A 27,561-nucleotide genomic window follows, 5' to 3' on the forward strand; every position below is an offset into this window, starting at 1 on the left:
CCGCACGCCTCGTACACGCCCGGCTCCGCTCCGCACGCCTCGTACACGCCCGACTCCGCTCCGCACTCCTCGTACACGTCCGGCTCCGCTCCGTAAGCCTCGTACACACGCAGCTCCGCTCCGTACGCCTCGTACACACATGGCTCTGCTCCGTACACCTCGTACACGCGCGGCTCAGCTCCGTACACCTCGTGCACACATGGCTCTGCTCCGTACACCTCGTACACACATGGCTCTGCTCCGTACACCTCGTACACACGCGGCTCCGCTCCGTACACCTCGTACACACGCGGCTCCGCTCCGTACACCTCGTACACACGCGGCTCTGCTCCGTACACCTCGTATACGCACGGTTCTGCTCCATAAGCCTCGTACACGCGCAGCCCCGCTCCGTACACCTCGTACACACACGGTTCTGCTCCGTACACCTCGTACACACGTGGCTCTGCTCCGTACACCTCTTACACACACGGCTCTGCTCCGTACGTCTCGTACACGCGCGGCTCCGCTCCGTACACCTCGTACACGCGCGGCTCCGCTGCGTACACCTCGTACACGCACGGCTCTGCTCCGTACACCTCGTACACGCGCGGCTCTGCTCCGTACACGCGCGGCTCTGCTCCGTACACCTCGTACACGCGCGGCTCTGCTCCGTACACCTCGTACACGCGCGGCTCTGCTCCGTACACCTCGTACACGCGCGGCTCTGCTCCGTACACCTCGTACACGCGCGGCTCTGCTCCGTACACCTCGTACACGCGCGGCTCTGCTCCGTACGTCTCGTACACGCGCGGCTCTGCTCCGTACGTCTCGTACACGCGCGGCTCCGCTCCGTACACCTCGTACACGCGCGGCTCCGCTGCGTACACCTCGTACACGCGCGGCTCTGCTCCGTACACCTCGTACACGCGCGGCTCTGCTCCGTACACGCGCGGCTCTGCTCCGTACACCTCGTACACGCGCGGCTCTGCTCCGTACACCTCGTACACGCGCGGCTCTGCTCCGTACACCTCGTACACGCGCGGCTCTGCTCCGTACACCTCGTACACGCGCGGCTCTGCTCCGTACACCTCGTACACGCGCGGCTCTGCTCCGTACACCTCGTACACGCGCGGCTCTGCTCCGTACACCTCGTACACGCGCGGCTCTGCTCCGTACACCTCGTACACGCGCGGCTCCGCTCCGAACACCTCGTACACGCGCGGCTCCGCTCCGTACACCTCGTACACGCGCGGCTCCGCTCCGTACACCTCGTACACGCGCGGCTCTGCTCCGTACACCTCGTACACACGCGGCTCCGCTCCGTACACCTCGTACACGCGCGGCTCTGCTCCGTACACCTCGTACACACGCGGCTCTGCTCCGTACACCTCGTACACACGCGGCTCTGCTCCGTACACCTCGTACACACGCGGCTCTGCTCCGTACACCTCGTACACACCCGGCTCTGCTCCGTACACCTCGTACACACGCGGCTCTGCTCCGTACACCTCGTACACACGTGGCTCTGCTCCGCACACCTCGTACACACGCGGCTCTGCTACATCCACACTGTAAACCCCTCCTGACCCCACACATAAACTTCAGCTCATCCAGCACCATGACAACCAGCACAGCAGAGTCCTGCATCCACTGAGGCCCCTGATCATGTGACCCCTGACTCCTCCCCCCTGTGACCTCATCACAGCTGCTGTGCGCACAGAGCAGCCATATATGTGGTGGCGGCTCTGCAGGTGGAGGTATGTGGAGACCCCCATTACTGGGCGCAGGGGGCATTAACCCCTTCAGCACGGAGACTCTTTTGGGGTCTTGTGTTGCCCCTTTATAAGAATCATAAGGTTTTTGTTCTGTTTCCTGTAATAGATACATACGACCCAACTATGGAGACAGGAAGGGAGGAAACGTATTGTTCTCATAGTACAGGACCCCTTTACTGCCCCACAGTGTAATGCCCCCATTATGCCCCTTATGCAGGATGTATGATGCCCCCACACAGTGTAATGCCCCCATTATGCCCCTTATGCAGGATGTATGATGTCCCCACAGTGTAATGCCCCCATTATGCCCCTTATGCAGTATGTATGATGCCCCCAGACAGTGTAATGCCCCCATTATGCCCCTTATGCAGGATGTATGATGCCCCCAGACAGTGTAATGCCCCCATTATGCCCCTTATGCAGGATGTATGATGCCCCCACACAGTGTAATGCCCCCATTATGCCCCTTATGCAGGATGTATGATGCCCCCACACCGTGTAATGCCCCCATTATGCCCCTTATGCAGGATGTATGATGCCCCTACACAGTGTAATGCCCCTTATGCAGGATGTATGATGCCCCTACACAGTGTAATGCCCCATTATGCCCCTTATGCAGGATGTATGATGCCCCCCACAGTGTAATGCCCCCATTATGCCCCTTATGCATTATGATGCCCCCCACAGTGGAATGCCCCCATTATGCCCCTTATGCAGTATGTATGATGCCCCCACACAGTGTAATGCCCCTATTATGCCCATTATGCAGCATGTATGATGCCCCCCACAGTGTAATGCCCCCATTATGCCCCTTATGCAGGATGTATGATGCCCCCTCACAGTGTAATGCCCCCATTATGCCCCTTATGCAGGATGTATGATGCCCCCTTTATGCCCCTTATGCAGTATGTATGATGCCCCCATGCAGTGTAATGCCCCCATTATTCCCCTTATGCAGTATGTATGATGCCCCCCACAGTGTAATGCCCCTTATGCAGGATGTATGATGCCCCCACACAGTGTGATGCCCCCATTATGTTCCTTATACAGTATGTATGATGCCCCCACACAGTGTAATACCACATTATGCCCCTTATGCAGGATGTATGATGCCCCCACACAGTGTCATGCCCCTTATGCAGGATGTATGATGCCCCCACAGTGTAATGCCCCCATTATGCCCCTTATGCAGTATGTATGATGCCCCCACACAGTATAATGCCCCCATTATACCCCTCATGCAGTATGAGACAAAACTGGCCAATTATATACTAGAATACAAAACCCTGTGCTAAGACAAATAGTCCAGTACCGGGTTCAAATTGCCTACTCATATCCAATATAAAGAACAAACGGAGAACAAAAGAGTAGTTAGCAAAGAAACAAAATCTTTATTAGTAATTCATAATCACAGTGATAAAAAGCTATATAGAAAAATAATAACAAGGCAAGGGGATCAGGAAAAAACAGTGCCAGAAACAAGACAACCCCTGGCAATAAAATTGCTGAGCAATCCAAAATACAAAGATACAGATAAATCTACAGGCAGAGGGACACTCCATAAATATATAACTGCAAGAAAAAGCAGTAGATAAATATTACAGTTCACCCATTAAGGGATAAAAGTCAATAAGATAGGTATAGTCAACCATAATATATACAAAAATCGCTAAATAGCAACAATAAGAGAAGGATCCAAATTAAGGGTGAATTGTACAGCTACCCTATGCCTCGTAGTGTTAGGTGGAAGAGTATACAAAAGGTACCCGGAACCTAGATAGAATCACTCACCCAATGGCAGAGTGTCCGGGAGGCAGGAAGCTCGCAAGATGCCAGGGGAGCCACAGAACGTGCTGCAAGGTAAAAAGCGCGCCCCGACGCGCGTTTCGCTCTTCTTTATCAAGAGGCGCTGTATGTGTGCCCGGCAGGACCTGATTATATACGCCCACCACTAGTCACGTGATACATAACAGAGAAACACATTGGAATGTAGCGGTGCGTGTACCCGGAGCCGCGCCCCCCGCCGCACACGTCACAGCCGTCAAGTCCCGAGCGCGCCCCAGGCAGCGTGCCTAGGAAACGCCCCCAGGGGCGCGCCAGGGACAGAGGACAGCCGGACACGGGCACGGGTCAGCCAGGAGCCGGGAGACACGCATACCATCAATGTGTAAGAAAAAGTAGATATTGGAGATACAAACAGAAGATAGTAAGCAGATGACTAAATAGTGTAATACATATTAAATAAGACAAAAATGCTCTCAGGCACAAACAAATGCATAAGATAACTAAATGGAGCATAATTATAATAAGGATCCATCAAATAACTCCTAAATAGTTACAATAAATACCCAGAAGGGTAAATAAATATGAGTCCCGATATATATGTGGAGAGTAGTCAGCATAGGGCCATTTCCCACAAAAATAGGAAGATGATAATCGAGGGGCTCTTGAAAGATGCTCCATGTTATCCGCTATAGGATGCCTTGAACGGTAAATAGAAGAAGGTCCATATGGTGCACAAGGATAATGAGTTAGTAGCCTCGAGTCTAGAAGGGTAAGAAACAACAAGGTTAAAAACAAATGATAAAAACAGGCTAAAAACAGGAGCACGGACTTTAGAACAGAAAGAGTAAACACTGAGGGAGAGAAAAGCCAAGCAAAAAGGACCCAATCATAAAAATGAGGAGAAGCTCAGATTTTCATTGAGGCCACGCGGTGCCAGGGTATCCAGGGTACTAATCCACCTGGCCTCTTTTTGTGCAAGGCAAAGTTTGTAGTCACCCCCCCGAGAGCCCAGATGTACCACATCAATTCCACGCACCAAAAGGCTGCGTGGGTCACAATCGTGAACTTGTTTAAAATGTCGCGGTAAAGTCCTGAGCTCACGGGGGTCCGACACAGATTTAGCTGCGCCAATGTCCCGCACATGCTCCCGCACCCGAATCCTCAATTCCCTTGAGGTGAGACCTACATAGATTTTCTGACAACTACACGTGGCATAATAGACCACGTGTGTTGTACCACAGGAAATATATCTGAGGATTCGGTATGTACGGGAGCCATCTGAGCTTGTAAAAGACGAACTGCGAAGGACATTAGCGCAGGCCCTGCAATGGCCACATGGATAGGACCCAACCCTGGGACCGCGCGACCCGAAAGGATTAGATGCTGGTGGGACATAATGACTTGAAGTGACCAGATCACCCAAATTTCTGGCACGTCTGGCAGTCATAAGTGGAAATTGTCCCACCACATCCCTCAGGGAGGGCTCCGCCCCAAGAACATTCCAATGTCGTGAGAGGACCCGCCTCATAGAAACCCACTCATGATTGTAAGTGGAAATGAAGCGGGTCCTCTCAGGAGGCCCGGAGGAAGATGATCTCGGGGGGGGGATATAGTAGAGAACTGCGGGGGGTGCTGCGGGCCCTACCATAGCCACGGCCGATGCAACGATTACTGTAGCCTCTCTGTTTAAAGCGTTGTGTTAGAGCTGCCGCCTGCTTCTCAAAGTTGGCTTCCGTCGAGCAAATGCGCTTGATCCTGAGGAATTGTCCGACCGGGACGGCCCTAATGGTGGAGAGGGTATGACCAGAGGCAGCATGCACCAAAGAGTTCACCGCAGTGGGCTTCCTGTAGACGTCAGTCTGGATGAGGGAGTGTGAGTCCACCACCAGAGTGACGTCCTCATGCAGTATGTATAAAGCCCCCCATAGTGTAATGCCCCCATTATGCCCCTTATGCAGGATGTATGATGCCCCCACACAGTGTAATGCCCCCATTATGCCCCTTATACAATATGTATGATGCCCCCACACAGTGTGATGCCCCCATTATGCCCCTTATACAGTTTGTATGATGCCCCCGCACAGTGTAATGCCCCATTATGCCCTTTATGCAGTGTGTATGATGCCCCCACACAGTGTAATTCCCCATTATGCCCCTTATGCAGGATGAATGATGCCCCCACACAGTGTCATGCCCCTTATGCAGGATGTATGATGCCCCCACAGTGTAATGCCCCCATTATGCCCCTTATGCAGTATGTATGATGCCCACCATAGTGTAATGCCCCCGTTATGCCCCTCGTGCAGGATGTATGATGCCCCCACACAGTGTAATGCCCCTTATGTAGTATGTATGATGCCCCCACACAGTGTAATGAAAACTATTATGCCACTCATGCAGTATGTATGTTGCCCCCACACAGTGTAATGCCCCCATTATGCCCCTTATGCAGGATATATGATGCCCACACACAGTGTAATGCCCCTTATGCAGGATGTGTGATGCCCCCATTATGCCCCTTATGCAGGATGTATGATGCCCCCACACAGTATAATGCCCCCATTATGCCCCTTATGCAGTATGTATGATGCCCCCCCACACAGTGTAATGCCTCCATTATACCCCTTATGCAGGATGTATGATGCCCCCCACACAGTATAATGCCACCATTATGCCCCTTATGCAGGATGTATGATGCCCCCCACAGTGTAATGCCCCCATTATGTCCCTTATGCAGGATGTATGATGCCCCCACACAGTGTAATGCCCCCATTAAGCTCCTTATGCAGGATGTATGATGCCCCCACACAGTGTAATGCCCCCATTATGCCCCTTATGCAGGATGTATGATGCCCCCACACAGTATAATGCCCCCATTATGCCCCTTATGCAGTATGTATGATGCCCCCCCACAGTATAATGTTCCCACAGTACCGCCTGAGGTTTTACAGTTGGAATAATCCCTTTGGAAAATGTTTTTTCCTTTACCTAGATATTGAGGCTTTGTATAGTAATATACCGCATGAGGATGGTATCAGAGGAGTAAGACATTTCTTGAAATCGAGATCAATAGAGTGTAGCAGACATAATGACTTCATGGAGGATCTTCTAAAATTCACTCTTACTCATAACTTCTGTGCCCCCTCGTATGCTAACCTCTTCCTGGACTGGTGGGAGGAATCCACAATATTCAGGGATGATCATAAGTGGTGGCATCCATATATTGGGGTATGGTATAGATATATTGACAACATTGTTATCATCTGGTCAGAGACGAGTGAACAATTTCTTGAATTGGTCAGGGAACTCAACATCAATAGAGTGGGCTTTAGATTTACATCTGAATTTAATTATTGCCAGTTCCCTTTCCTGAATGTACTAATCAAGAAAGATTGGGATGGAACCCTAGGGACTCTCAACTACCATAAACCTTCAAGCAGTATTATACTATTGAAGTGGGATATCAACCACCTCATCCCCATAAAAAGAGGAATACCCAGGGGCCAATTTTTATGGTTGAGAAGGTACTGCCATAATGTCACAGATTTTAATATACACCAGATTCAGGGAAATAGGGTACTCCTGGTACATTTTGGATTCCGCATCATCGTTTGCAGAAAAATGGGAGAAACAGACACTCCTCCATACCTAACCAAGAGACCAAGAAAAAGATTGGACAACACAAGTAATAGGAACTTATGACAATCAGAGTGACTGTATCTTTAATATCCTCAGAAAACACTGGGATATACTTGTGGCTGACCCGGCCCTGAGGGACCTGTGGGATCTACTCCCACAATAACTTTCAGAAAGGGTCAGTCCATTAGGGACCATTTAGTGCATAGTTTCTACAAAAAACCTGCACCGAAGGGGACTTGGCTGGATAGAAGAGTCTGCGGTTTCTTTAGATGTGGAGAAAGTTGTACATGTAATTGGATGAGAGCATGTAAATCTTTCTCGACTTCCTCCACGATCAAAATCTTTTTCCAGTGGGATTATTCCAACTGTATAACCTCAGGACTTGTATATATGGCCACATGCACCTGCCCCCTAGATAATGTAGGCAAGACCGAGATGGTGTCTAGGAGGAGTGTGTGTGTGTGGGGAATTTTTGTGATATATGCCATGGTCGGGACACCCCATTAGCGAGACACATGAACAGTGTACATCGAGGTGAAACCGGAGACATCTTTTGTATCATTGAGGTGGTTAAACCCAATGTGAGAGGAGGTGATCACAATAGATGTATCCTCAAAAAAGAAAGTGAGTGGATTTTTAGACTGGATTCACGAGCCCCTAAGGGACTTTTTGTGTGAATACAGCCCCATTCTGGATTACACTTTTGGATTTTATACTCTACCCATTGCTACTTGATTCCCTGTGAATGGGGTTCACATATTGTTTTACTTCATCGAGATATCTGAGCTTCTATATCAGAATTATTTCTGATCAGTTATATCCTACATCTACTATTTCATAATTAAGAAGTGTGATGATCCATGTGTATCTCTGCAATAGGGGTCAAATTTGACCATTTAGGAATTTACTGTGGGCCACCATCCCATATTTTATGTAGTGATAAAGTAGATCTACACGCCTATTGCATGATGGGAGGATGTGCAATACTTGTTTTTAGTCTCCCATGATGCTGATCTCAGAGATAGGATTTTTCTATGTTGATCTTTGCAATCCAATACCATATGCGCTCCGGCGTGGAACGCATGCTTCCGGACATGCGCAGTCGCAGATAGGATACTGTGATGCACTCCGGCATGGAACGCACATGTCCGGGCACGTTTGTGCTTTCTGCCTGCCTGTCTCTGTTGTTTTCTGCTGAATTGTGGGGAATACTTGAGAATTTATTTTTGTTCCATCTGTCTTTAGTTGATCCCACTGATGCATCAGATAAGTCCTCAGAGAATTATAATTAGAGGAACCCATGGACACATTAGGATTTGTGAAGCTGACCTCCGCTCTCCTCTATTTCCTTTGAATTTATTGTGTGACTTGTATTTCAGAACAGTAGCTCTTGGTTTGTTTCATTTCCATGTGTAAATTGAATTTGACTCGTTGTCTTTGATATCTCTTTCAAACTTAGTTTTTTCGATGTCTGAGATCCATCCTCCAGACTTTGTAAATTCTTTTGCATATTTTGTTTGAGTTTTGTATCCAAAAAGGCTTCTACACTAGGCGGAAAACTTTCACCGAGTTTTTTTCCAAGAAACAAATATCAAACGCAATGTGACTTGATTATCATTTTACAAATTTATCTTTATTAAGTTTTGAAAAGGAAATACAAATACAAACACCGGGTACTAGTTGTGCAACAAGTAGTAGGTCAAACACGACTACATAACCATAACCATAACCAGTATTTCCAAAACACGTGAAAATGAAATAAGTAAACACAATCCAAAGTAGAGTCGCTGGTAGAACATTGGTTCAATGTGTTTTAGGATATACCAGCGTGGTGACTCAGACTTAAACATTAAGTCATTACATATTCATGTGGATTAACAAATAAGGGTTATAAAAGCAAAAACGAGTAGTTAAAACTAAAAACACAAATACACACAAAGACAAAGGGAAGTGGGGGAAGGGATGTATGGGTAAGAGGGTTAGGGTAACCTCAGAGAGGCTCCTGAAGTATAGACTTAGCTTTCCCCTATGAGGTCAAGATAATCAGCGGAAGATTTAAACTCCAGTAGAGCCAGGTTTTATAAAATTTATCATGGCAGTTATTGATCGTTATTGAGCTCCTCCTTTAACACAATCTCATTTGTTTTGGAGAACCATAGTGAGATTGTCGGGATATTGTTACTTTTCCATAGCAAGGGAATACATGCTCTAGCAGACGTGATCAAGTGTCTCAGTATCGAGTTTTTATGTTTTTAAAGGGATGTTGCTGTGATGGAGAAGGACGAAAGCTGGGTCAAGGTCTGAAATAAGATCACTGAATTTTCTAATCACTAGTAGAACTTTTCCCCAGAAAGGAGAAAGGAGTTTACAGGCCCAGAAAATATGTAGTAGGTCACCCTCCTCCTTTCACATGTCCAACACATGGGACTAGCATCTGGGAATATAGAGTGTAGGCGAGCTGGGACCGTATACCACCGAGAAAGCAGTTTATAGCTGGCCTCCTGAAATCGCGAGCTGATGATTTGTGTGTCAAGGTGAAGATTCGCTTCCACTGATCCCTCGTTAAGGTGCAACTCAGATCTCTCTCCCATTGAAATTGGAAGCGTGTTTTAGACTGGTCCAGGGATTCAATCAGTAGGGAATACAAGAGTGACAAAGTGTGTCTTAATGGGCCGGTATTTGGTGACTTGGTTATCCTATAAGGGTTTTTTTTTACATGTGGACATACACCCTGTAAAGCATGCAACTATGTTAATAAAACCGACACATTTGAAGAAAACCTAACAGGACAGCAATTTGCAATACACAATTTCATCAGTTGTAACACTATAGGGGTCATCTATTTAATAGAGTGTATAGAGAGTTACCTGCAATATGTGGGATGGACGTCAGATCCGCTATAAACATGTATTAGAAGACATTTAGCTGACACAATCAATCCCACAACATTAAACCTGTCTGTGGTTTCAAGACGCTTTTCACAAAAACATACAGGGGATATCAGATCCTTCAGATATTAGGAATATAAAAGTCTTATAAACCATTAAGAGGTGGAGATATGAAAAGAAAAATCTTAAATAGAAAGTCAGATTGGATATTTAAATTACACACTAGAGCCCCACAGGGAATGGACATCAGACAGGATTAATATTACAGTACAATTAATTGTATTTGTCTGTGATTTCCAGTGATTTTATTGAATGTCTCATGCATGAGTTGTATTTGTGTATTATCTTTTTCTATCATACAATACAGGGTTAAATTGTCTGAGAAGAGCTCAGTAATCAATGGACACCCAGGAAAGGGAAGGATATAAAAGTATCACAGAGACTCACATGTTGTAAATCAGGAATAAGCATTGGTTTGGTATGTGGGCACTTGGTGGTTTGCCATCACAACAGTTTTTATGAACTCACAATAAATGTGAGGTTTTAACAATATAGACCATGCTGGAGAATCCATCTCTCCTCCTTTCTCTACTTGAACCTTGAAATGTCCCTGACCAGGGCGGCTCCATGCGGTGATCCTCAGACAAAGTGCATTGAATAAACAGTGAGCTGACCTCCCTCTCCATTTTCCCATTATATGATGTTTTCCCTGTAGTGACGAATATTTATTTTTGCTAAAACTGTGATATTTTCACTTTAAAACTTTTTTAAACCTTTTTTATAAACTTTTTTAAACAACTCTCATTAGTGCGATCATACAACACAGAAGCCTCTGATCGTTCCGGTGATGCACTGTACTACTGTAGTGCCGTGTACTATCACTACCTGTGCAATAGTAACGTCCCCATACACATGAGATAAGTGTTGACTGATCGGTCATTTGGCAGACGGTTATCTCTCCAGACTCCTCCATACACACAAATATTCCAGCTTTCCTGTGGTTTGTATGACTGACTGGTACTGTCGGGAGGCCCCCAAATACATTATATAGTCAACCAAAACCCCCAAAATCAGTGCTTCCATGCAACTTTAGTCTAATGTTTATGGGGCGTTAAAAGGTAACTTATGGAACGCTGCCTCTGGCCCGGCCTAATAGACTTTCGTACATTGCAGGCCCAGACACCATTATTAGGCATTTCAGTATTGTAGGAACTAGTCAGCCCCATACTATTGAGTACTTGGGGAGGAAGGGCATTCAGCCGAACTCTGTCACACCTTCTTAGATGCCATGTTTGCTTTTTGCAGGACAACGCGCACAGCACCAGGAACTAGCGGTGGACACCGCGATCCTCTAAGCCACTACATGCAGCACCACCTTATAACCAGGAACTCTGGGTCACAGCTATGCTACGTCCAGCTCTATTCTGTGTATCTCTGCCTCCACAGTCCCTCTCAGCTGTTAACTCTGAGTCTGCCACTCTCTGCTCTTTTCTGCAGACCCAAGCAACCAGTGTCACCATATCTCCACACTTTTGAATTCCTACGTTTGAATACCATCCAGCAGTCTAGTAGGTGTCACCTCTCTTCAATTTGTATATATACTTGCTCTGTACTATGATGTTGTATCTGCATTAATGGGGTTTGACGAAATATTATGCACTATTTGACAGCATGTTTATTGTTCAGGTTAAACAAGAGATATTATCATGTTATTGCGCTATGATCCATTTGTATATGCTTTTTTATTTTATTATTTATTATTATTCTTTTATTTATTGTTTTGTTCTTTGTGCTATTTCCAATAGTTCTTGATTAAGGTCAGATCGACCGAAACGTTTACTTTTGTTTTTTGCCTGCATTAAAAAAAAAAATTTTCTTTAACAACCATTGAGTGCCGAGGTTATTCTCAATGTCAATTCCAGTGTCAGAAAATTAGGTGAGAATTAGCTTTATGGAAGATGAGTCTATAAGTAACGTATTCAGCTGCTGACTCCAAGGAAGAAACTGCTTGTTGTCTGTGGCCTAAAGTATATAGGTTTTATTACTAGATGTAAAGCAGAAAACTAAATACTGTAAAATAATAAATCTCCTCATATGTTTCCACTTATTGTCTCCAGTAATTGTATTATTACACAGGATTTTTATGATGTTACATCAGCTCATCTTCTTCTCATTCAGGTCCCTACAATATCAGATCCTCTCAGTGAAGATCTTCTATATAAGAGAATTTTCCTGATTTATCCATCAAAGATGGATATGGATTGAGACAAGATGGCGGAGAGGATATTACACCTCACCCTAGAGATCCTCTTCCGGCTTACTGGAGAGGTGAGAGATTCTGATGACGTCACATTACATCATTCTTATCTATGGGAATAACAGATGGACAGAACTGGAGAGGTGAGGACTCTGGAAATGTCTGTAGTGAGATTTATTAATGTGTCTCTCCATAACCAGGATTACACAGTAGTGAAGAAGACCTCTAGTGAGCACTGTCAGGACCCTGTGTCTGAGGGATGGGGAAGACCCCTGAGCCCAATCACATGGCCTCCATCTCACCCCCTGATACATGAGGACATCAATGACCAGATCCTAGAACTCACCTACAAGATGATTGAGCTGCTGACTGGAGAGGTGACACTGCTGGGAATGCTGGGACATTATACAGTAATGCTATGAAGTGATTGGGGAGATGACCTTATCATTGTATGTGTCAGGTTCCTATAAGGTGTCAGGATGTCGCTGTCTATTTCTCCATGGCGGATTGGGAGTATTTAGAAGAACGCAAAGATCTGTACAAGGACGTCATGATGGACGTCACCAGGTAATAGACAGGACTAAATACACACTGCCTATAATTATCTGTATGTAAAGAATGAATTCAGTCCCTGTATGTGTTTCCTCCAGATCTATCCAGTAATAGGACAACACCAGAGAGATGTCCCCGTCCTCTTCTTCCACAGGACTGTAAACAAGAAGACCCCAGTGTTCCTCAGGATCATCAGGTAGATGGAGAGAAGGTGTCATGAGATCTCCCCTATGATGTGTAGATGGCTGTGAAGGTCTTGTGTTCAGTCTTGTTTTATCCACCATTATTATGTTTTATATTTGTGTAATGAGAACGGTGGAGATGGCAGGATTAGAGCTGACCATAGATGTGACTTCTCCATCTGCCTGTGACTTTTACAATATTTGTTTCAGGGTGAAGATCTGACCCATATTAATACTACAGAGACATATGTGAGGGGTGATGAGCGGTGTAAAGAGGAGATTCCTACATATGACCACCCAGGTGAGTAGTAATCACTAAATACAGAGAAGTCACAGATTCTTCTCAGTCACCGGCTGTGGCTGCTTTATCAGTGGTGTAGTCTGGCCATATCACAATCGTGTGATCACCATTTTGCCACTAGACCACAACATTCTCCTCCGTCCGAAAATGTTGAAATTACTTTGGGAAATTATGAAAGCCCTTTTCTATAGAACTTACAACCTGGAGGATCCACCTACCTCCTGGGATTAGGAGACGCTGACCGTTACCTGCCCAGATCTGTAAACTACAAAGCCAAATGACAGTGTACGTAGAATGTGCTGACAAGTGAGAAAATCACTTGAAGAAAAATACTATGATGGGCCTGTAAGAGAAAGCAGAGGGTGATGATGCTGTTGGCTTCCTAGAACCCTGATATCTTATTGGATGATTCTACCTTCTCTCCCTTCTGTGCTGCTGAATGTGCTCATATGGTCCCTAGAAGACCAGGTCCAGTCTTTCTGGCCAAACTTCACTTTTATGATCAACAACATTAAATGTGCAGTGAGGCCAAGTGTGAATTTCTGTACAATAATAACAGAGTTTCCCTTTATCCTGACTTTTCAATTTCTTTTAAAACCAACTAACTTCAAACAGGATTGTGATAAACTACATAAAAAACATTACACCTGTGCCATGATATATCTCTAAGCTGTGCGTGACTGATGGCTGTAATATACATTTATTCCCGTCTGCAGGAGATGTGTTGGCTCCAGCCCTGGTTTCATGGATTCACTCCACGTCATAAATTCCATTATGTTTTCAATCCTAAGGAGTTCAGATTACTGCACAATCTCTCCTGAAATGGGGGCGCTAATACTTTCTCTACTCTTCTGGTCAGGACTCATAGTAGCTCCAATGGTCCACCATAAATGAGTGTGACTCCGGTTTAGTGTTGGATTTCTCCCTTCATACATACGTTGTTGTTGGGGATGTTACATGTTTATATATTCTTTCTTTTTTGTACAAATTCCCTCTCTATGATAGTTTCATTGTGGTGGGATCGGCCGGCCTCACTTATGTGACTCTGTAACTCCCTTATAGTCTTTCAAAAAGATCTCCATTGCCTCTTCCAAATGCCTGAGATCTAAATTTAAGACACCTCAGCTCTGCAGTATTGTAAAAAGGTTCACTTTAAATGTCTAATATTTCTTCTTGACACTCATCTGATAGAAAATATTGGTTCTTATCATAGTTTAGATTCCCAAGAGCCACCGAGCCCCATACTCCAATTACCCCAGAGAGGTTTCACCACTAGTTACTCACTACTTACTGATGGAGACTGTTGAGTTTGATCATTTCAGTAGATGTGTTATTGTCTATAGTCACAGTTTTTGACTTCAGTAGTTAGTTCCCAAAATACTCTGATTTAACCCCTTCCTGCTGCCAGTTTTCTGTTCCTAATCAGGGCCCATTTTTCTAATCTGACGTGTGTCACTTTATGTGGTGATAACTTTGGAATTCTTCACAAAGGATAATAGGAAACAAATGGACCTTACAAATTATTTTCCAACTTCTCTTGAATCTGACAATCCCCTGTATACGGTTGTACACTGCTGTCTGGGCACATCGTAGGTTAAGAAGGATGGAGCGCCATTTAGCTATTAGGAATGCAGATTTTTCTGGAATAGTTCGCAGACACAATGTGTTGGGGGAGCTGGTCTTGGTCACCTGGAAGCTTAAAAGATGGCCACCACGAACAGGCTTGCCTTATCTACCCCGTTTACAGATTTCACAAATTACTTTGCTCATCACCCTTTAACCCCTCTACATGGATCTGGAGTTACACAGAGACCCCTAGGCTTGGGCCACAGTGTTACCTGCTGTTCTGTGGAGTGAGATGGGGAGAAGAATAGTCAGGGAGCCGGGTCAGAACCAGGAGGGCAGAGAAAATACAAAATCACACAAAAGTAGTCAGTAAACGGGCCGAGGTCACAACAGAAACAAATCCACAAGCCGGGAGCTGAGCACAGAGGACTGAACCAGAGGAGAACAAGGCTGGATCTGGCAGCTTCCAGCAATATGCTTCCAGCTTTAGTAGGGTGCGGTGCTTTCCAAATGGCTGAAGCAGGGAGCAGATTACTCCAACTGGACAGAACACACACCCATACTGCCAGACTGGATGGTACTACTGGTCCCAGCAACCCTAATCTTAGTGGCTGCGCAGAGCCTGTGTCTCGCAGAGCTTCTGACGTCTCCTCCATCACCAGCGCCGCCTGCAGAATGAATAAGGCGGCGCCTGGTGACGGAAGCAGACGTCACACAAGTCGAAGCAGGAGGAGAAGTAGATGTCCCAGAGGAGATGGGACACATCATTTGCAGAAGCCCTAATATGACAAAATGGCAGAAAACCAGAGCAGTAGAAATCCCCATAAAGTGACTCCATTTTGGAAATTATAACCCTCAGTGAATTAATCAATAGAAGAAGTTACTATTTTGACTCCACAGTCACTTTCCAGAAATTACCACGCAATGGACGTTGGAGAGTGAAAATTGCAAATGGGCTAGTTTATTACCCAACACATAGTGCCCAGATTGTGCTCCAGGAGACACACAGCATAAATTAAGTGGGTTCTTCTCACTATAGTAATGTCAAATACATGGATGCTAAATGTGATTTAGGCACACTGCAAGGCTCAGAAGTGAGGGGGAGATCTGACTTTGGGAGAGTGGATATTGCTGGATTGGTTTATGGAAGCCATGTTGCTTTTCAAGAGCCTTTGAGCAACTAATAATGTGGAAACCTCTGTTTTTCCATTGACAGATGAGGGATCTGTGTGGGGACTTGTTTTTTGTGGGATGAGTAGAAGTTTTTATTGGTATTATTTTCGCCTACATAACATTGTTTGGTGGCTTTTTGTTCCATATTTGGGAGGCAGAATGAAAAAACAGTTGAACACCACGCTCCACTGGTTCATCCTATGAGGTTTTCTATAAGACTGTGAACTGTCATTGTCCTGGTGAATAAGTGAATTTTTTTTTATATAGCTTGCCTTTTTTACGGACCGTTTAAGTAGAAATGTTCAAAAATATAAAATTCAAGGATTTTTTATTAAAAAATAATAATTGGTTTTCTTCTTGGCAGATGACTGTACCAGGAGATCAGAGGGACAGCTGACACCTTCAATTTTCAAATCAGATAATTTTCAGATCCTACAGGATACAATTGAAATGAATGTCATTACTCCATATATACCATCATCCCTTCACAGCAAAGATCTGTCATCTGATCCTTTGAAATTGGTCCTGTCTTCTGATTCATTACTGACTACTAAGGAAAATCAAAGTCACAAAATAAGCATTAAAAAACAAACTGCTTCTAATGCAAAGAAGCCATTTTCACGTTCAGAATATAGAAATAGTTTTCCTCTCAAAATATCTTTTCTTAAACATCAAAAAATTCACACAGCAAAGAATAGATTTTCATGTTCCAAGTGTGGGAAATGTTTTAATCAGAAATCAGATCTTGTTAGGCACCAGAGAACTCACACAGGAGAGAAGCCATTTTCCTGTTCAGAATGTGGGAAATGTTTTACAGAGAAATCAAATCTTATCGCACATCAGAGAACTCACACAGGAGAGAAGCCATTTTCCTGTTCAGAATGTGGAAAATGTTTTAACCAGAAATCATATCTTAATATACATCAGAGAACTCACACAGGGGAGAAGCCTTTTCCATGTTCAGAATGTGGAAAATCTTTTACAAAGAAATCAACTCTTATCAACCATCAGAGAACTCACACAGGAGAAAAGCCATTTTCCTGTTCAGAATGTGAGAAATGTTTTACAGAAAAATCATCTCTTATCAAACATCACAAAACTCACACAGGGGAGAAGCATTTTTCATGTTCAGAATGTGGGAAATATTTTGCACAGAAATCAACTCTTATCAGACATCAGAGAACTCACACAGGGGAGAAGCCTACTTCATGTTCAGAATGTGGGAAATGTTTTAACCAGAAATCGGATCTTGATAAGCACCAGAGAACTCACAAAGGGGAGAAGCCTTTTTCATGTTCAAAATGTGGGCAATGTTATAACCAGAAAGTGCATCTTGATAACCACCGCAGAATCCACACAGGGGAGAATGTGGCAACTACACCCAACTAGTCTCTGTACAGACTAGAAAGGCCCTAGCTGCACAACTAAAAATGCCACCACACACCTAACTAACTAATAAGCCATTGAGGAGTTTCTCATACCTCCTGAGGAACCAGAGGGGAGGCTGCAACACACTGTCAACAAGGGGAAAGGAAAGTATGAAGTAAAATATGAAAACCCTGAATGAGAAACAAAAACACATATAGGGCAAAGAAGGCAAGCTAAGGAGAACCAAAAATAAAAAGAACAAGTATAATCTCCCAGAAACCTAACATTGTTAGAATGAAAAGGTACTGGGAGGGAAAGCAAACTAACCGGGAGGATAGTTTCACCTTTGTGGTGAAACGTATAAAATTCATCCTCACCAACTGTAAATGTAAACCTGTCCATTTATAATGACCACGGACAAGATAAAGATTCCCAACTCACATCAGGACCACAAGATCCCAGGTACTTTCAGCTGCATCACAATGAACTTAATTATAGACTGGGGGTCTATATGTAGGGGAGACAAGGCAAAAACTTAAAACAAGGATGAATTCTCATCGCCACACAAAAAAAGAAAAAAAGAATAGATCTACTTGTGTCCACACATATTTATGGCCACAACTGCTTCTCCCTCTCCCATACTGATAGTTCTGCTTCACGTCACTTGTCTTATCTATTGCATTATTCCTGTGCCCTGTTGTGTATAAATATGTGACTCTTCAGATTTTGTGTTATACTATGTCTGATGAAGAGACCTGAGTAGTCTCGAAAGCTTACTGACTAATGGCTAACTGAAAACATGGTATCAACCACTAAGGACTCTCAAATTTTAATATTTTTCTCCAAACAGCAATTTTAAGATCTCTCCACAGGTGTTCAATGGGATTTAGATCCGGATTCATTGCTGGTCAGAACTCTCCAGCACTTTGTTTCCATCTATTTTCTGGGTCATTGTCATGCTGGAAGCCCCCCAGCTTTCTGACACTAGGCACAACATTATGCCCCAAAATCCTTTGCTAATCTTCAAATTTCATGATTCCTTGCACACAAAGTACCTGAACAGAGGCAGCAAAACAACCCCATAACATCTTTGAAGCTCCACCATATTTGACTTGATATATTATAAATTTATTGATTATGCTGCGCACCTTGGACAGAGGAACATCCGGATCTCTAAAGATGGACTTATAATCTTGAAATTATTGATATTCTTCAACAATTTTGGGTCTCAAGTCCTCAGACAGTTCTCTTCTCCTTTTTCTGTTTTCTCCATGCCTAGTGTGCCACACATATGCACACAATGCAGAGATTGAATCCATTTCTCCCATTTTTATCTGGTTTTAGTTGTGATTTTCATATTGCCCACACCTGTTACTTGCCACAATTGCGTTTGAACAAGCTTCACATGCTTGAAACAAAGTTGTTTACCCACAATTTTGGCAAGGTGTCAACAATTTTGTCCGAAATTATGTTCAATTTGCCTTTTTTTTCTCTGTTTTCTTGTGTTGTTCCAATACATGCCAAGGAAATAAACGTGTATAACAAAACATGTAATTGCAATAATTTTCTGGGAGCATTACTTCATTTTCTGGAACAATTCCAACAGTTTTGACCATGACTTGTTTTTGTTGCCTTTTTAATTTGTTGCAGCATATTATCCTCTTCATGTTCAGCTATATTAGGAGGCTTGTAGCAAAGTCCAATTAGCAGCTTTCCATTATTGCCATTTCCATGTACATTACTCAAACTGATTTTACATCAGGGATGTAAAGCTCAAAACATGCAGAGGGCCAAAATGAAAAATTGTCGTGTACCAACCAGTATACAGTATAATGGGCCCAACATAGTCCTCCATACAGAATAATGGGCCCCACATAGTCCTCCATACAGTATGATTAGCCCCACATAACTTTCCATACAGTACAATGAGCCCCACATAGCTTTCCATACCGTATAATGGGCCCCACAAAATCCTTCATGCAGAATAATGGCCCCACATAGGTGTAGTGGTTCTGGTGTCGTGGGTCAAATATAATCACCAAAAGTTGGACATGTGTGCTGTACATTGTTGAAGCTGCCCCCCATGTCGTCATTGAGCTTGAGGTCTTAAATTGGTTTTAATGAAAATACCCACCCCTCTACCTATTTTTCTTTCCTATCCGTTTGAATGCAGTGTAACCCTCTATGTTTGTCACCCAGTCATGGCTTTCATCCCGCCAGGTTTCTGTAATGCCCACCACATTGTAATCTGTGGCTGACCTAAGAGTCTGATTCATTCATTTTGTTTTCAAGATTTCTTGCATTTGCCTGCAGACATTTAATACTATTAGCACATTTATTACTGCTACTCGCCTTCTTACTTTCCTTGAATGTCTCACTCTCTCTGTCTACTCTACCCCCTTATTTGCATAGCTACCCTCCCTTCCCCCAAATACTAATTTGAAAGCTCCTCCATTCATCTGACCATTTTTTCCCCCAGCACATCTGCATGCACCCCATTGAGGTGCAGCCTGTCCCTATCGTAGAGCCTGTAGCCGACAGAGAAGTCAGCCCAGTTCTCCATGAACCCAAACCCTTTCTTCCTGAGAATTATCTTCTTAAGTTCCCGCTGACTTTCTAGTGACGTAGTGGAATCAGCAGTATTTCTGAAAACACCACCTGTACTTCAGCTTCTCTCCTAATTCCCTGTAATCATTTTTAAAGACCTTTCACCTCCCTATAACTTTGTCATTGGTACCAATGTGTACATGACTGCTTTGTTTGCCCCAGCCTATAATCTGTCTATCTGATCGCATGAAGATCCCCGTTAGGGGCACACAAAATGTGTGTGTTCTCGTCTTAGTTGTCTGATTGATGGGCTGTGGTCGGGGTTTCACCGCACATCACAGCCCAGCATCAACCGCGCACTTTCCCTCTCTGCTTTAGTTGGGAAAGAGCAATAAAAAATGAATGAGTGACATCTCATTTGTTCTCAGCCCGATTTCTCAGCTGAAATCGGGCTGAGAACAAATTCGCAGCATTCTGCGATTTGCCATGTATCTCGGACGAGACTCGCCAATGCAAGTCAATCAAGTCAATGAGTGTGTGAAAAAAATCGCACAGCACTCAGACCATGCGAGTGCCCTCCGATTTTCACGCACCCGTCTCTTTAAAAGTCGGCAATTCATCAGCCGCATACAGTTACAATACATCGGTACCCGACAATTTAGAATAGAAAGAATAGCTATACACATAGAATAGATAGATAGAAAGGTGTCAGTCATGTATATAATTAGTACAGTGACAGTGTTGGTTACTGTACTTGTCATTTATTGTTAAAGTATTTATTTAAAAAAATTGGTGTGGGGTCCCCCGTAATTTTATAGTCTAGCAGAGGTTAAGCAGACGGCTGGGGCAGATTTTTGAAGCCCGGGAAGGGGGTAATACCCACGGAGCTTCCCAGGCTACTAATATCAGCCCTCCAGCTGAATACTTAGCCTTTACAGGCTATTAAAATGGGGGACCCGCAAAAAATGACTTGGGGTCCCCCTATTTTAACAGCTAGCAAAGGCTATGCAGACAGTTGGGGACTAATATTAATAGCCTAGGAAGGGGCCATGAATATTGGCCCCCTCCGAGGCTAGAAACAGCAGCCCTCAGCCACCCTAGAAGTGGCGCATCCATAGGATGCACCAATTCTGGCACTTAGCCTCGCTCTTCCCACTGCCCTGTAGTGGCAGGGGGTAATAGGGTTGGGGTTGATGTCAGCTTATAAGGCCAGCTGACATGAAGCCCAGCTTAGTAATGGAGAGGCGTCTATAAGACGCCCCCATTACTAACACCATAGTGAAAGTGATATGTGAAATAACTACAAGAGTACCATGAATAAAATATTTTATTTGAAATAAACACAGAGACCTTTTATTGTTCTAAATTAAACCCTACTTACCATAACGCCAATTCCAGATGAAGCCAATGTCCCCTAAAATGAAAGTTAACTAATAAAGCAACCTCATCCTTACCTAACTAGAAACATTAGCGATTTTAGGTCACGGCCCCACTATCAGTATTTGGTCAGTATTCAGTCAGTATTTTTTTCTCAGGAGTGGGAGCCAAAACCAGGTGAGGAACAATCAGAGAAAAGGTATAATAGAAACAAGTCACCAATTCTGCATTTATCCCCCATTCCTGAGAAAAAATACTGACCGAATACTGATAGTGGGATCGGGGCCTTAGAATAAAAAACTGCATTGTATTGACATCAGGGGTATAGATTTGAGTAACTAACTCAAAACCAACAAGAAATAAAGTGCAGATTTTTGGGGGCACATGATACAATATATACAGTTGAAATCAGAAGTTTACGTACACTATATGAACAGACACATTTGCATGTTTTTCTTTATATCTGACATGAAATCAAAATAAACCTTTCCCGTTTTAGGTCAATTAGGATTACCATCATTTTTTATATTTGCCAAATGCCAGAATAATGAGAGAGAGAATGTTTTTAAGGCATTTTTATTACTTACTGCAAAGTCAAAAGTTTCCATACATTTCATTAGTATTTGGTACCATTGCCCTTAAACTGAATGACTTGGGTGAAACATTTGGGATATCCTTCAACAAGCTTCTCACAATAGTTGGTCGGAATTTGGGCCATTCCTCCTGACAAAACTGGTGTAACTGATCCCGGTTTGTAGGTCGCCTTGCTCGCACCTGCCTTTTCAGCTTTGCCCATAAATTTTCAATAGGATTGAGATCAGGTCTTTGTGATGGCCGCTCCAAAACATTGACTTTGTTATCCTTAAGCCACTTTGTTACCATTTTGGCAGTATGCTTCGGGTCATTGTCTATTTGGAAGACCCATTTCCACCCAAGCTTTAACTTCTTGGCTGATGTCTTGAGATGTTGCTTCAGTATTGCCACATAATCTTCTTTGCTAATGATGCCATCTATTTTGTGAAGTGCACCAGTCCCTCCTGCAGCAAAACAACCCCACAACATGATGCTGCCCCCCTATGTTTCACAGTTGGGATGGTGTTCTTAGGCTTCCAAGCTTCTCCCTTTTTCCTCCCAACGTAACAATAGTCATTATGCCCAAAAAGTTGAATTTTAGTTTCATCAGACCACAGGATGTCTCCAAAAGTTAAGGTCTTTGTTCCTGTGTGCATTTGCAAACCGTAAACTGGCTTTTTTATGTTTCTTTTGGAGTAATGGCTTCTTCCTGGCAGAGTGGCCTTTCAGCTCATGTTGATATAGTACTCGTTTCACTGTGGATATTGACACAGTCTTACCAGCTTCCACCATCATCTTCACAAGGTCTTTTGCTTTTGTCCTTGGGTTGATATGCACATGTCGGACCAAAGCACATTCATCTCTGGGACACAGAACCCGTCTCCTTTCTGAGCGGTATGATGGCTGGACATTCCCATTTTGTTTGTACTTGCGTATAATTGTTTGTACAGGTGAACGAGGCACCTTCAGGCATCTTGAAATTGTACCCAAGGATGAGCCAGACAAGTACAAGTCCATAATTCTCTTTCTGATATCTTGGCTGATTTCTTTAGACTTTCCCATGATGCTGCACAAAGACGCAGTGTGTTTCAGGTGTGCATTAAAATACATCCACAGGTGTGTCTCAGAAGCTTCCAAACACATGACATCATCATATAGGCAGTCCAGAATTGTTTAAAGGCATAGTAATCTTAGTGTATGTAAACTTTTGACTTTGCAGTAAGTAATAAAAATGCCTTAAAACATTCTCTCTCATTATTCTGGCATTTGGCAAATATTAAAAATTATGGTAATTATGGTAATCCTAATTGACCTAAAACAGGAAAGGTTTATTCTGATTTCATGTCCGATATTGAGAAAAATATCATATGTCTTTTTATATAATGTATGTAAACTTCTGGTTTCAACTGTAAATACACCGACTCTGCTAAAGGACAATATGTCCCAGCAGTCCCAAAAAACGTCCACCAATGAGGACACAGCAAACATGGCCAGCAATGTAACTCAAGTACCACAACGTCACCATAAGTAAGAAATGATTATATCTGCCTAAAAAGCAAACTATACGGGCGGCCTGGATGAACGGATCTGCCGGCACCATACTGGAACAACTGGTCCCAGGAGTCCCAGCTGACGAACCATTGCTACCAATGCAGCAGACATGGCAGGTGAGTGGAATGAATGGAAAGAATTGTAAAACAACAAAAGCCAACGATCCAATGGACCAGCCGTCTACACTACTGCGATAGATACAGATGGAAATATATACAATTGGAAAGAACAGATAGAAATATATAAAGCTTTCATAAAGGAGTTTTATCGTCTCTTACTAAACGCATTGCCAGATAATTATTAGGAGAAAATACAAGTGCGAATGGTGAATCAGATAGTGATTCACAGGAAGCAGATGCATCAATTACAAAAGAAAACTGAACGTGTGCACAGGGTGCGACTGGGAGATACATATAGTGAATCACAACTGATCATTAGACATTATGTAAATTGTATGTCCACATTCCTGAATAAGGAAACACATTGTTTTGATGTAAAATTGAAGTTAAACCTGCATCGCCAAGCCGAAAAACAATGAAATATTAGTAGATGAAAAACATCATTTTTGAAGTTCACGCCATGGTGGTACTTTGTGTTTAGAGTCAGGATCCAATAGGCTTCCATCAGGGCCGGCTGCTTTTGCCAGCTGTCACCACGGGCCACAAGATCAACCTTTTCGAGTCCGAAAAATGATTAACATGAAGTATTCTGTTTATATATTATGGTAACATGTTTGGCCGCACCAGAATACCCTGCTTTGTTGTTGATGATATTGTTGATGTGTTCGGCGATCCTCTTCTTCAGTTTACGTGTGGTATAGCCAATATACTGAAGCTGACGGCTACTGCAGAATATACCGTATACCACGTGACTAGTCTCACAATTTATGTCTCCTCGCAAGATTTTGACCTTTTTCAAACAATAAGAGATGTAAATCGCTTTACACGGTTATTAACAGTTACAAAACATTTCTTCAATGAGTCTGAAGAGTCTTCCACTCCTAGTAACATGACGGCAGAGATTATGGAGCATAATGATGCTACACTTAGTCGTTGAACAGACTGTCTTACTAACTTTGTCTTCGTTACAGGATCCAGATTTTTCTTTGAATAAACCACAAGATCGAGGAATTAACATCATCCCATCTAACCCTGCATACTATCCTCTGCAATCCAGGGTTCTATCTTTAGTTTTATTTCAAATGCTAGTTGAAAACAACCTTAAAAAAATTACATGGTGGCATCTGTAATATGAAGTATAATAGTAATTTTGATATGCTCCAGCGGTTAGAGAACTTCAACAAAATGTTAGTATAACCATCCAGCAATCAGACAAAGGTGGATATGTTGTGGTATTGGACACTGAATTGTATTGTAACATGGCTCTTTCCATCCTCAGTGACACAAACACCTACACCACCTTAAGATGTGATCCTACTAATGCATTTAAATCTGAGTTACCAGAATGTCTGTGTCAAGGATTCCACACGATCCCGTTTACTCATAGAGACCACCCACTGTGATCTCTGGAGTGAACAGTTCTCTGCAGCCCCCTATTGTCTGGACAATTGCACGATTGGCCGACAATCAATATAGGCTGCTGCAGGCTGTTCTCACTACGTAGGTATTGGCAAGCTAGCAGTGAGCGTACGGCGTACACACCACCTTCCAACACATGGAATATATGTATGCACCCTTGTACGATCGCTGTCGCTTCACAATAACCCAAGAAAGATTATTCTTTACCACCACCAATCTGTTTTTCCGGACGATTGGACGCCTTATAGGTAGCGTGTAGCTTCAGAGGAGGAACAAGTACAGAGCAAAAGAAACAGAACTATTAAATGTTATATTTAAAGAAGTTGTCCACTACCCGCACCCGGCACCCTTGCCAATCGACTGTGGTGACGGCGGCTGTCAGTGCTTGCCTGTGGTGCTTGGCCGTCCATCTGTAGTGGCCGCCGCAGGGTACTGCACATCCACCTCCCATTGAATTGAATAGGAGGCGGATGTGCAGTAACAAGCGCCAGCCACTACAGCTTGAAGGCCAAGCACCGCAGGTAAGCACTTCCTGCCCCTGGCACCGATCACAGCTGATTGGCGGGGGTGCCGGGTGCGGGACCCCTGCTGATCATACATTGATGCCCTATTCTAAGGATAGAGCTTCAATGTGAAAGTAGTGGACAACCCCTTTAAACCAAAGGGAGGCAATGTTTATGAAAAAAATCTACAAAATATTTTACAAAGGGGGACAATACCATACAGCATATACAGTTACACAAAATAAAAGGGATTAATAGAAGAACTTATTATACCAATCACAGAGACGATTCAGTTTAGCTGAAGGAGAGCACTTTGATTGATTTGGCCATTTCAGTGAACGTGATCCCTGCTTACATGAAAGTATGTATCTCCCAGCATGAGCATAGATCAATAATCAGCTTGATCTTTTATGTCGAAGTAGGCCCTGCCCACACACTCCCTGTGATGACATCATGTGGGCTGGTCGCCGCCCTTCATGGTTTTATTAAATCTCTAATTTCTGTGATATCGCCTCGCTCCATGATCGCAGAAGTTAGCGAATGATGCCATCTTTTTTATTGCGATTTTACCTTTCCTTAGAGATCAAACATGATGCTGTTGGTTATCTATGCACTGTTGAGTTACAGCTCACCGGCAGGGCTCACAGATATGGAAAAATGTGCATACTGTTCCTTATTTAGCCCCGCCACTAAAAATATATGTCCTATCACAATCGGAAATATAGAAATGCCGCTATTCCATATTTCATTTCAGTGCCTCAGAGTCTGGAGATCGAACTCATGTGCAGCTGGGACTGTCCCGGCTATTGTAAGGAGTGTGATAGATTCCCTTTGAAGCCTTAACGAGATATTTATTATCTCTTTCAGGTGTCATACTTGTTATTTCTGATCAAATGCACAACTCATTCAGTCTCTGGCCCATATGTTCAAAGGTGTCTTTTTGTCACACGTCTCCTTTACCAGGAGCTCCATTTAGTATGGTAATTAGCTTGGATAATTAAGTTTGTCACTTCTTTTGTACACTACTATTTTGCATAGAAGCAGCTTTTTAGATTGCAAGCTCTTCTTACTCCAAATGGGATAGGGGAGGTGGGGCGCCTGAACAGTTTGGAGGGAGAGATTTGAGAGATTTTTAATATTTCCTGACAGTCTGGATATAGCAGACTCGGTATTTTGAACCCTAAATTACGAAAACGGTTGATTCCTGAATACCCTATTATTCCTATTTTCCACGGGCTCCCTAAGGTTTACAAAGGGTTTTCCTCCCTCCGCTCAGACCAATAGTTTCTGGTATTGGATCCCTGAACGAGAACCTTGGTGAGTGGTTGGATGGTCATCTCCAACTACTCATTATTAAAACTCCAGTTTTTTGAAGGACACTTCTACTGTCCTTAAGGTTTTCGATCATTTCAAATGCCATCCTAACTATTCGTTTGCTACATGTGATATGGTCAACTGATACTCATCCATACCTCACAATACAGCTATGGTGGCTATTGCATACCATTGGGAGAGGTATAGTGCCTATTCGCCAGTCCTCAAACATTTTATTTTATTATCATTGGATTACCTGTTAAAAACATATTTTTTTCATATTTGGTACTAAATTTTATTTACAGACATAGGGGGCACCGATGGGTCCCAAGTTCTCCCCATCTTTAGCAATACTTTTTATAGCCTGGTGGGAAGAAATTTACATTTTATTTCTATTAATAATACATTCTCTACTCATTTGGTTTGGTTTTCCATATATGTGGATGATGTACTCCTTGTCTACCAGGGAGACACATCCACATATTCTGAGTTTGTTTCTTACATCAATTCAAACAATTGTAACATCCGTTTTCCTTCTAGCCAGCTGTCCATCCATGTCTCGTTTTTGGATATTGAATTGCATGGTAACACAGTCACCGGTAGGGTTGATACTTCTTTACACCGTAAAGACACTGGTGGTAACACCATTCTGTTGGCATCCAGTTCTCAACCCAAGCACACGACCAATGC

At 43.6% G+C, this 27,561-nt stretch overlaps 2 protein-coding genes across 2 annotated transcripts in view; both read left to right on the forward strand.

Annotated features, from left to right (window-relative positions):
* The first annotated feature begins 1,694 nt into the window (after window positions 1-1,694).
* LOC141225688 (oocyte zinc finger protein XlCOF29-like) overlaps window positions 1,695-27,561 on the forward strand; it is an 82,740-nt gene continuing 56,873 nt past the window's right edge. Inside the window, exon 1 of the mRNA XM_073667094.1 lies at window positions 1,695-1,739. The gene's annotated coding sequence lies outside the window, so the exon portion shown is untranslated. The remainder of the gene's footprint in view (window positions 1,740-27,561) is intronic.
* On the forward strand, window positions 12,696-18,565 carry LOC141225682 (uncharacterized). Its single transcript, XM_073667090.1, has 4 exons — window positions 12,696-12,893; window positions 12,977-13,074; window positions 13,271-13,361; window positions 16,465-18,565. Exon 4 carries the CDS (start codon window positions 16,551-16,553, stop codon window positions 17,487-17,489), a length of 939 nt encoding a protein of 312 aa, XP_073523191.1. The 5' UTR covers window positions 12,696-12,893; window positions 12,977-13,074; window positions 13,271-13,361; window positions 16,465-16,550; the 3' UTR covers window positions 17,490-18,565.

This window comes from Phyllobates terribilis, unplaced genomic scaffold (genome assembly GCF_046119375.1).
Source record: "Phyllobates terribilis strain yellow unplaced genomic scaffold, ASM4611937v1 Scaffold_411__1_contigs__length_1673714, whole genome shotgun sequence".
Classification (NCBI taxonomy): Eukaryota; Metazoa; Chordata; class Amphibia; order Anura; family Dendrobatidae; genus Phyllobates; species Phyllobates terribilis.

Coding starts and splice junctions, on each gene's coding strand:
- LOC141225682 (XM_073667090.1), top strand. CDS start 16,551: ATGAATGTCATTACTCCATATATACCATCATCCCTTCACAGCAAAGAT.